General features: G+C 40.1%; 1 protein-coding gene across 2 annotated transcripts; it reads left to right on the top strand.

The window, feature by feature from the left end:
* Window positions 1-507: 507 nt before the first annotated feature.
* Window positions 508-8548, top strand: LOC127344180 (stomatal closure-related actin-binding protein 1). Of its 2 annotated transcripts, none has more exons than XM_051370400.2 (13): window positions 508-929; window positions 1829-2120; window positions 2657-2785; window positions 3547-3639; window positions 5095-5235; window positions 5419-5487; window positions 5926-6009; window positions 6128-6305; window positions 6487-6603; window positions 6972-7030; window positions 7421-7555; window positions 7910-8059; window positions 8174-8548. In XM_051370400.2, exons 1-13 carry the CDS (start codon window positions 925-927, stop codon window positions 8216-8218), a joined length of 1497 nt encoding a protein of 498 aa, XP_051226360.1. In that variant the 5' UTR covers window positions 508-924; the 3' UTR covers window positions 8219-8548. The 2 variants fall into 2 exon arrangements, with proteins under 2 accessions (XP_051226360.1, XP_051226362.1); XM_051370402.2 differs by lacking the exon at window positions 508-929 and adding an exon at window positions 1311-1427.
* The last annotated feature ends 2134 nt before the right edge of the window (window positions 8549-10682 follow it).

Below are 10682 nucleotides of genomic sequence, written 5' to 3' on the forward strand. Positions count from 1 at the left end.
CAAAAAGTCAGATTTTGCTATTTGCACCCGCCCGTGTTGCGCTTGGCCACACAGATATGCCTACCGTCGGCTAAAGCCGTAGCGTCCACGAGAGAGAAATAAGTACGCGGTACGTATGTACATATATGATCAGAAGTGAGTTCTCTACATTCGTACAGCCAGATTAAAACATCTCGAACTGTATGCAAGTATACTAGAGTAACATATCCACCACGTGTCTTGTTCGTATCTGTGGATGATGTATGAATTTTGCCGTTGGGGCTTTATTAATTTAAAGTCGGGCTCTGCTCGAGCCTTATGTTTTGAGTAACATATCCACCACGTGGATTTGAATTCGAGCATGGTGCATGTCAGAAAATGGTCGTCGAGCGAGTCCATCGTTCGTCGACTGCAGGAGTGCAGGTGCACCCAGCAATAAGCACCATTTTAAATGGGAGGCCCCGCAGTTAAGCTAATCAGTCGTTGGAAGGTAGTAATGACGATGATGATTTCTGGACTAAACTAAACCCGCAGTATCTCTCTGTCTCCTCCATTCCTCTTCTTCTGCTTCCGGTACCACTACGCCGTACTCTTCCTTCCCCTTTCCCCTTCCTTCACCAGTTTCTTTCATCCGCTGTGGCCGTCCGTCGGCATCAAGCTCGCAGCCGAATCCCGCAATCCAATTTCGAACTCGCCACCGGCCAAAAAAGGAATCCGTCCACGGGATCGAAAGCAACAGCGCAGGCCCGATCCATTCCGCTTTACTAAAAGCAGGAGGGGAAGGAGCGGGTTAAAACCCTACCGGAATCGTGCGGAGGAATCCTCCGGCCAGTTTGTTTCTCTCCAAGACTGGTGCCAGCTGCGTGCTGGAGAGGATTCTCAGGTCGTCGGACGGCGGCGGTCTGCGTTGGGAACCTGCTTCTTCCGGCGGTTCTGGAGCCGCATATGAGGTGAGGATCCTCCCTGTTGCTGTGTCGTTCATTTATAATGATGCTTGGCCGTGTTATTTTGTGCAGTAGAAACTTTTGTGGGGGGAAAGGGCGGCGGGATCGTAAGTTCGGATTTCTCAATGTGAAGCTGTGTTTTCTTGGGCCTTGGATGTAAATTTGGTTTCTGTTTAAAATTTGGTTTTGCGAGAGCTATTCACGGCCAAGCTGTTTTATTTGTGTGTGATTTACCTCCTTTTTTTTTCTTTTCTTCGAACTGTATGCAATTTGAGAGGACAAAGAGTCGCTTGCATAGTTTTCTCCGTTCGCTAATCCTTAATTTGTCTGTTGTTAGCTAGAGAACCTGAAGTGAGAGTAGGGAAAAAATCTGGAGTGAGAAAAGTGTATACGACTTGTCTTCCTGTCGCCAAATTCGTTCCTTTGAAGTCTCATCGACTATGTTTCTAGTTAGTTAGTTGGCTTGTATTGTCAGGTTGTTATAAATCTCTCCCCGTGCTGCTGGTAAGAAATTTGTCCTCTTCCACACAAATCAGCGCGGATTTTGTCATCGCGACATCGCCAGCCTTGAATCATGTACTGTAGCCCATTAATTTAGTTGGCTCTTTGCTCAGATTCTAGTTGAAAGGCTGTCTATGTCGCTGACCAATTCATCCATAGCACCTCCAACAGTAGAGCTTAGCCTGCTCCTTGTCTTTTGTTCGATCCTGTTTCTTGTACGCACTGGAAGATGCCAATTTAGTAAGTTTCGATGAGCTAGATACTTTTGCCTTTAGCTAAGTTGTTTGTGCACATGAGACATGGCCAATATATCCTCAGCTAGTACATTCATATGGTTTACTGATATTTGCAAGTTTATATTGTGTAGCACTGAAAATATGTTTTCTTGTTCTGATTTGTATCAGAGTACCACATATGACAAGGGTCATCCATGACTCGGGAGAAGGCATGCAGAAAGAGGCACTTGATATGGTGTCGTCCGATGTTAACTTCCCTAAGGGCCATTTTCCAGACTACAGGATTGGGCCAAACAACCAAATCATTGACCCAGAGGAGACGCACGAGGTTGTACCTTTAAAGGAGATTGTTGCCAAGGAAACAACACAGCTGCTAGAGCAGCGACGGCGGCTGTCCGTGCGCGATCTCAGGGAGAAGTTTGAGAAGGGTCTGTCTGGTGCCTCGAAGTTAACTGAAGAGGTATGCTAACCAGTTTGTACTGACTTTTGTCAAAAATATGTATCGGGAGATCCAGCAACACATATTTGAAGGTTTTGAAATTAGCTATAGATTGTTCACATGAGACATGGTTTCCCAGTTAGAAATTCGGAATGCTTTTTTATGAAGAATGATGCGGAAGTGACACATATACACAAGTAAAAATATGTATGGTTAGTCGAAGTATACCTGATGACTGAATGGATTTGTTGACCAAATTAAGGAGTTGCTATCAGACTCTCCCTAACAGCATCAGTGTCTCCACTTCTAGAGCTCAGTTTATTGATCAATCCTCTTTTCTCATACATTCATACTTTGTTTATAGCTCAGTTCTCTTTCCTGAAGATGCTTCCTTTTCAAAAGAAGCACATAATTTCAAATCAAATGGATAGACACATGGGTGGACAGCATTGTACTATTGGCATTTTGCCTTGCTAACTAGGAGAAGTATCACATTCCGGTCTTAGTAATTCTGTCCCATAGAATTTCCATTTTGAAGTTGTTGCTTCATGTTTCAGGCGAAGAGGCGAGACGCAGCTTCACTGGATAGGCAGGTTCTTCTGAAGAAGCTCAGAGATGTTTTAGACACTTTGAAAGGCCGGGTGGCTGGTCGAAACAGAGATGATGCTGATGAAGCTATCTCACTGGTTAATCACTTCTACAAATACTGTGGTGCCAATATTTGTATTCTAATATAAGCTGCTTGTGTAATTTAATTCAGAGTTAAGCTGGTTTCACCCCTAAGTGCTCTTTCTAAGCTGGCATTCAGCAGATAGCATGAAACAAAGGCAAAATTCTTATAAGCAATTTTTTGCAGTACTTCATATTAGGTGCCAGCTGCCAACCGTAATTGTGCCATGTTGTTATTTGTGTTTACATTATACACTTCTCTTAGGTCAAACATTTCTTTGCTTGACCAAGTTTATAGGAAAAAAACAACCACTACTATACCAAATCAGTAACATTAAATCCATCACTAGATATATTTTCATATTACATTTATTTGGTATTGTAGATGTTGATATGTTTCTCTAAAATGTTGGTCAAATTTTACAAGGTTTGACTTACAGAAAATTGTATGCCTTGTATATTTTGGAATGGTGGAGTAGTTTATATACCATGCTTTGAACGTTTTGAAAATATTAAAATTTGTAGGTTTCTTAATGTCTGAAAGTAGTACTGATGAATTTTGGTTGTAAAATTCTGAATTTTAGCTCGGTCTTGGAAGCTATATATATACTATGTATTTGCAGTACGAAACCCATCATATGTCATATTTAATTAATTTATGCTCCTTTTTTGCCCTTTGTCTATACTGCCTCCACTTGTGATGTTTTTGTTCTTTCTCATATTACCTTTTGTTAGAAAAAAATTACTACTTGATTGTGACAAGCTATGTTCAAATCAGGTGGAAGCACTAGCAGTACAACTTACTCAAAGAGAAGGAGAACTAATTTATGAAAAGGCTGAAGTAAAAAAGTTGGCTAGCTTCCTCAAGCAGGTTTACACCATTTGTGAATTATTGAATTGGTTATTTGCAAATGTTTAAACTGTTCACTGAATCGGATCTGGAGCCTGAAATATGCTTGATGCTTCATATGTGATTAATATTTTGTATGACATGTATATGGTAACATGTTTAATTTCAGTGTAGACATAGTTCCAATGGAAAGTATTAAGGCGTTCGTTTTGGGAGACTAGAACTCATAATACATGGAGTTTGAAAATAAAATAAATTTTGTTCATGAATCCTTTTGGTTGCGGTAAGAGTAAGACTAGTAGAAGCCTAGGAACATCTGATGCTCTTTTAGTTTGAAAGGAAAATAAATTTTGTTCATGGATCCTTTTGGTTGTGGTAAGAATAAGACTATTAGAATCCTAAGAACATCTGATGCTCTTTTACAGAATGGCCTGATCTTCTCAGAAAACTTAGCACAATGGCCTCATCCAACCTTAATGTTCACAGTTGACTAGAACTATATGGTATGTTTGAGCTGTTTTCTGTCTCTCAGGCCACAGTAAGAAATCTTCTGGGGAAATCACCATGTGTCCTTTTATCTTAATTTTGTATATATTTTATGATTGGAGACTAGGGGCCTGTTTGGTTTCCATATTAGTTTGCCAATATTTTCCACACATGGCTAAGGTTAGGCGAACAAAATGGGTGCCACACTTGAGAGAATCTTTCCACGCTTTTCTGAGTCAATGACATGTGGGACCTAGATTGCATGAAAAAATCTTGGTGTAAGTGCGGCTGCAAACCGGACAGGGGGCTAACTCGGTCTAACTTGCCTAACTTGTGGTATGGCAAACTTCGTATACCAACCAAACAGGCCCTAGAGTTTGTCACTTTGTACTGTGTACTATTTGTGAGGTTGTGACATGTCTAAGTTTTTTAGATAGAAGGCAACTAGTGCCCGACTTTAAATTAATAAAGCCCACCAGGTTCGAAACATAGTAAGATTACATTGCTGCGGCATACAGCTTAGCCGAAGAGTAGAAGCTAACAGCATAACATGAAAACAGCAACAGGAGCGACCCAGTCAAAGTCACGAAACATCATCTAGAGGGGTAGTCGCGTGCGCCTGCGCCATCAGAGAACCTTGCTGGTCACTTGCCACCATGCCCGCGCGCAAAAGCCTTAGTTGCCTTGCCATCTCCAACAGGTTTGCTCTGTCTTGAGCCTTTGCGAGAGGCGTCCAAAGCTGCAAAAACACGATAGTTTTAAACAGGAGGTTAGCAGGTTTAGAGATCACCCTAGATTCAAAAACGTGTCTAAGTTAAGGAAAATAGTCCTATTTTTCACTTGTATGAGCTACATCAAATGTTCATATTATTATATGCGATGTTTGACAACAACTTGATTAATGTCTATTAAGATGCCATCATTTGCTAGCACAATGATACTGTTGTCTTGTTCAAACGCAAATACCAATGTTTTCATTGGCCTTTATAGGCTACTGAAGATGCACGAAAGGTGGCTGAAGAGGAAAGAGCTCTTGCACTTGCGGAAATTGAAAAATCTAGAGCTGCAATAGCAAAAGTGGAGAAAGCACTGCAGGAGCATGATTCGGCATCAAGTAGCAGGGAGAAGGAGGTGCTTCCATAACTAATAATGATCTTGGATGTTTCTTTAGTGTTACTGAACTTCCTCTTATGTAGTACATTCGGTGCACTCAGCTTCTGGCGATGCAAATTCACTGACATGAGATTGATGTATACTTTGGATGTGAGTACTTGACACATTTATTGTAGATCTTAACTGTTTTTTCCTAATCAGGAGATAGAGGAACTTAGGAAAGAGATCCGAGAGGCTAGACGAATAAAAATGCTACACCAGCCAAGCAAGGTTTGTTTTGCATCATTGGTTGCATGTATGGACTTGCAGTTTCCGTGTTTGTGTTAATCTCTCATGATACTGCTCCTGTTCATTTTTTCCTTTTCTCTATCAATTTCTAATAGAGTTTTTCTTCCTTTTTTAGTCCTAACTTCTAGTTTTTTTTTTCTTCTCTTCTTCTCCTTTTGGTGTCCTCTTGTTTCTGTTGAGTTTCATATCTAGGACCCTAACTTGCTTTGGAAAAAGGCTTTGATGTTATTGTTGTTGTTGTTGTTGTTGTTTAGTCCTAACTCCTAGTCCTACAAATTGGCATGTATTTTCTACTCAATGCTATATTATCTCTGCTGCTTGTACTTCCATGTATCCTGTAAATCAAATTAAGAATTTTATGGAAATATTGCACTCATGTACTTACAAACATCGTAACAGTTTTAATGCACAAATTTGCAGGTAATGGATATGCAGTTTGAGCTTCAGGGATTGCGGACGCTCATATCAGAAAAAACTGAGCTTTGCAATCAGTTAAAGAAAGAGGTAATTCCTGGCAGGGCAGGCTTCATTTCTTTTTAAACGAAATTTTCATATTATTTGAGGTATCATGATTTGAGGTAATGTCGAGCTATGCAAATCACCAAGCCACTTTTATATTCAGCTTGCCATGATCAAGAGGCTTGAACAAGATAGCTCTAAACTCTTTGAGCTTGAGGGTTCCAACACTCTTGGATCACAGTTCTGTATCATCCCTCGAGTTGATGGTGCTCCAGACATCTCAAGCTGTCCAGTACAGTGGTACCGTGTAATTTCTGGAGGCAGCAGAGAGCTCATATCAGGTATGTAAGCAGATGAATAGCTCACAGAGCTTGCTAGACTTCTTCCATGACCATTGAGAGGAACAAAGTCATCTGCAGGCTATCTTTGTAGCAAATTAACTAAGTTCCATTAGAATGTCTACCTTTCTGGATCATAGCTTTTCTTCCTTTATATGCTTACGTTTTATATCTCCTGCTGCAGGAGCAACAAGACTTACATATGCTCCAGAACCATTTGATGTTGGCCAATTGTTGCAAGCGGAGATAGTTTTGAAAGCAGATAAAGTTACAGTTCAGACAGATGGTCCTATAAATCCTGGTTAGGCCTTTCTGCACTTCCCTTTTAAAATGTCATATCTCTGTGCAATATCAAGCATTACCAAGTTCCACACATCGCAGACCCAATATTTACTATTCCAACTCATGAAATTTAACTGTTTTCCCTAAATTGAGCCTTACACTAATTCCATTGTTTTGAAGTAGAGGTTAATAACACAAACATCTATTTTGACCAGATAAGGTATAAGCACCATTTCATCTGTCTTGTTATGTTATATGAATTTGTCTCATGTTGCAAATTTCCAATAGCCCTGCTTGTTTAACTGCATGTTTGTCACACAAACAATCTTAGTCATTGATATTTGATAAAACCTTGTGTAAATGACTGACCTGTTGTACTTTGAACAGCTTCAGGTCTGGAACGATATGTGGACTCGCTAATGAAAAGAACAGATACTGAGTTCACTGTATGAATCCTCTTCGCCTATATGATATCAGTATACAAAACTCTTTGAGTGACCACCTTTCATTATTTTACTAAACACATTATGGTTATCCATATCAATTTGGGGGGACTGGTTGGATCTGGGGATCCAAGCCCAAAAAAAGTAACTATGAACAAACACACCCCAATTTCCCACTTCTAAACAAGACCTTCATTTTCTTCCCTCAATTCAAGTAAAATAGGAGTCGAGTTTATCTGAAGTTTGGCATGAACGTTGGGCCAGCTACGAAAAGGAAAATTTTGTTATTTGCAGCAGGAACATCCACCGATTTACAAATTTTATTATTAACCAGTGAACTGAACATTTTCTTAATATAATTTAATCAAAGCTTGCATCTGTTCTGCTCTGTAGGTTGTAGTCACCCAAATGAATGGGAATGATTACTCATCGAACTCTGTCCATGTATTTCATATTGGAAAACTGAGAATAAAGCTTCGAAAAGGAAGATCTACAAAAGCAAGAGAGTCATATTCCACCACAATGAAGGTAAAGTGAAAGGCTTTCTAAGATATACATGTAACTGAAATGACGTCTACTATGTTCTAGTGTTTTGCATCCCAGACTTGTTTTCGGCCAGATAGTAGCAGCAGATCTGCATAGAATATCTTTAATAACATGGCTGACCAGTTTACAGCAATATAAGCTCTCCTAGGTCTGCTGATTGTATTTCTGGAACAAACAAGGGCTCCATATAAGTTTGTGGAAATTTAAGAATGTTATCTCATCATTGGTCCTCTTCTGTTACGGATTGATGGAACATCAAATATGCAATTTGATTGGAACTGGCAGAGAATTTCACCATATATCTGACAATCTATTTTTTTCTTTGCCAATCTTAAGCTGTGTGGAAGCCGCGGTGGTGGTAATGCTGCGGCTTGTGCAGTTTTCTGGCAAGCTAGGAAAGGCCTATCCTACACATTAGCTTTCGAAACCGACAGGGATAGGAATGCTGCAATCATGCTTGCTCGGAAATTTGCTTCCAATTGCAATGTGAGTGTGTTTTTGTAGAAGATCTCACATTTAAGTTCATTGTGCTCAAGGATCTGCTTCGATTGTATGAACTTAGGAAGGATCGTGTTTACACCTTTCATCTGCTCAATGCAGGTTGTTCTCACTGGACCGGGTGATCAAGTACATGGTGGCGGCTGACGAAGTAATTATGCCTGGCTTGACAACATTGTGTATGTAATTAGATTGTGAATTTGGGAGCTTGTCTATTTGTGTTTGTGTGAGAGTAGAGGTTGTACACGAGGCTTTCCCTTTTCAACACGTCCTGTGAAGGCAATCTTTTTATTTGCCTGCCTGCAGCTCTAAAGATGTGCAGCACACGTTGATTGATTTTATCTTGTGTATTTTATATGTCTGGCACTTGAGAAAAAAAAAGGCTTTCAAGTGTAGCCCAGGAGCTTTCCCTTGAGTTGTCAAGAAATGTACAGATCAAAGAGAATTATTTCAGCTATGATGTATGTATTTCTTGTCCTTGCTGCGAGTAGAATAATTGACATTTCATTACAGTTTAAGGTATATGATGCCACCAGCATTTGTTTAGGTAGGAGTAATTAATAAAGAGAATGTTGTAAAAAAATGCACACATCATCTGCAAGCACTCTGCTGTATATATCTTGAATGCCCTAGAATATTAAGGTTTACCTTAGACCGAACATATTCTTCTGTTACGAAACATATTCTTTAATTCGGAGTCACTGTAGCTGGTCAAACCTGCTACGGAACGGAATCTCTCTGAGGTGTTCAAAATCCATGTGAGAAGGATAGTTTGTGTATGTAATGCAACCGTTACTACAGGACAGCGCATAGGCCACTGCGGTGTACGAAGCTCACACCTCACTCCGAGACGTTTGTCACATGTAAGCGCAATGGAAGTGGACACATCCACAAGATATCTTCAATCCAAAGCCACAGTATCACTGGGGCTTTTGTCAGTGCGGGTTGGACCACGATTTCACATGCCTCTCAGTTTCAGCCATCGGTAGTAGTAGTACTTGCTCAGTGGTGTGAGTAAATGAAGGTTTGAAACTGTTTTCAGATGGACGGGTAATTTTATTTTTGAGGTAAAAGTTGGACTCATGATTTAGGTTTTTGAATCTCAACCTGATATCCTATGTTAGGGGTAATTTCTACCCAAGGTGAAGCCACCGGTATAGATAGTGGGTTCCATTTTTTTACTTGGTATTTTGTGTCCTTCTGAATGGCACATTTGACCAGGGTTAAGAATGTGTGTCAAGTTTTACTAGTCAGAGAGTCATGGATCCTCTCACAAAAGGCCAGTCAGATTGACATGTGGGCCCGTGTCAGGCGGCCACCACATGTAAGTGACTCGATGTGGTGACGGTTATCTTCTTCCGAGTTAAGAGTTGTCTGATAATATTACCCATAATAATTAGGAGGGTCACATTACCCATAATTAGGAGGGATATAAAATATGTGACATAGTCCAACTTGTCTACATTTCATGGTTCAGTGATTTTAAATTTCAAGGGTTTATGGTGATTTTAACCAAATTTTTTTTGAACCTGATTTTAACCAATTTAGTAGCAACGGAGGTTAAACCATCTCTTGTGGTCAATGAAAACAAACCACAAGATGTATCGCATAATACATGGAACCAAATTCCAAAACCCATCCTAGACAATACCCCTAGCCCGAAGTGCACCAATCCCACAATATTAGTTGGAGTGAACACAAATGCGCCATAATTAAGCTCATTTGAAGGTTGAGTGAGTTGAGTGGGTTCCATCTTTTACCGAGTATATTGCTTATTGACACTTTTTACTAGGTTTAAAACTGTAAGTGAAGTTTTATCAGAATTAAGAGCTACAAGTCCCCAAGTTACCATAACTAAGAATTAGGAGAGATTTACAATTTGTAACAAGCTCAATGGGTATGCATTTTATTTTAGTGTCTACCCTGATTTTTAACCAATTCAGTGGCAGTGGAGGTTTGACCATGTCTCATGGTCAATAAATCTAGATTCCAAGATATATTATGGATACACAAAAACCAAATTTCAATCCTCAACACAACAGAGGTGTACCTACAGTGAAAACAACATGATATCGCTCTGGAAAGTCACAATTTTTAATCGACATTTTGGGGGGAATCATACACTAATACAAATATAAAAGAGACCAGTTTTCACCGAGTGCCATGTGGACCCTGTAGCATAATCTAGGTACGCCCTGATCCTATGAAGTTTGTTGCAGTAAACACAAACGTGCAAACAGTAAGCTCATTTGATAGTCAAATACACATAAATTAAACATGCCACTAAGTTTTAAAACACCCAATTTTCTAGTAATGAGAGGACATGAGGGGCCGATGATTGGGAAAAATCGTAAATCTCCATCAGGCTAGTCTTTTGGGTTGAGTTACGGTTGAGGCTTTATTTGGTTGTTGGCTCCGTGAAAATGAGTTTGTAAAAAAAGAGCCACACTACTCGAAATGGCGATTTGCACAAAAATAACCCTTTTGTCAAACTATAGCACAGACTGACCCCCCGGCGAAACTATTTCACGGATCTAACCCTTTTGTGTGGCGCCCCCCTCACGGGCGCCACACATGCCCATGTGGCGCCCCTGGCCCTGGCGCCACACAC

The sequence above is a fragment of the Lolium perenne genome, chromosome 3, assembly GCF_019359855.2.
Source record: "Lolium perenne isolate Kyuss_39 chromosome 3, Kyuss_2.0, whole genome shotgun sequence".
In the NCBI taxonomy this organism is placed as follows: domain Eukaryota; kingdom Viridiplantae; phylum Streptophyta; class Magnoliopsida; order Poales; family Poaceae; genus Lolium; species Lolium perenne.

Bases quoted from the DNA above. Each gene is read 5' to 3' on its own strand.
- LOC127344180 (XM_051370400.2), top strand. The intron at 5,488-5,925 runs GTTTGTTTTGCA...ACAAATTTGCAG, and splicing joins TGCTACACCAGCCAAGCAAG to GTAATGGATATGCAGTTTGA. The intron at 6,604-6,971 runs GTTAGGCCTTTC...TACTTTGAACAG, and splicing joins AGATGGTCCTATAAATCCTG to CTTCAGGTCTGGAACGATAT.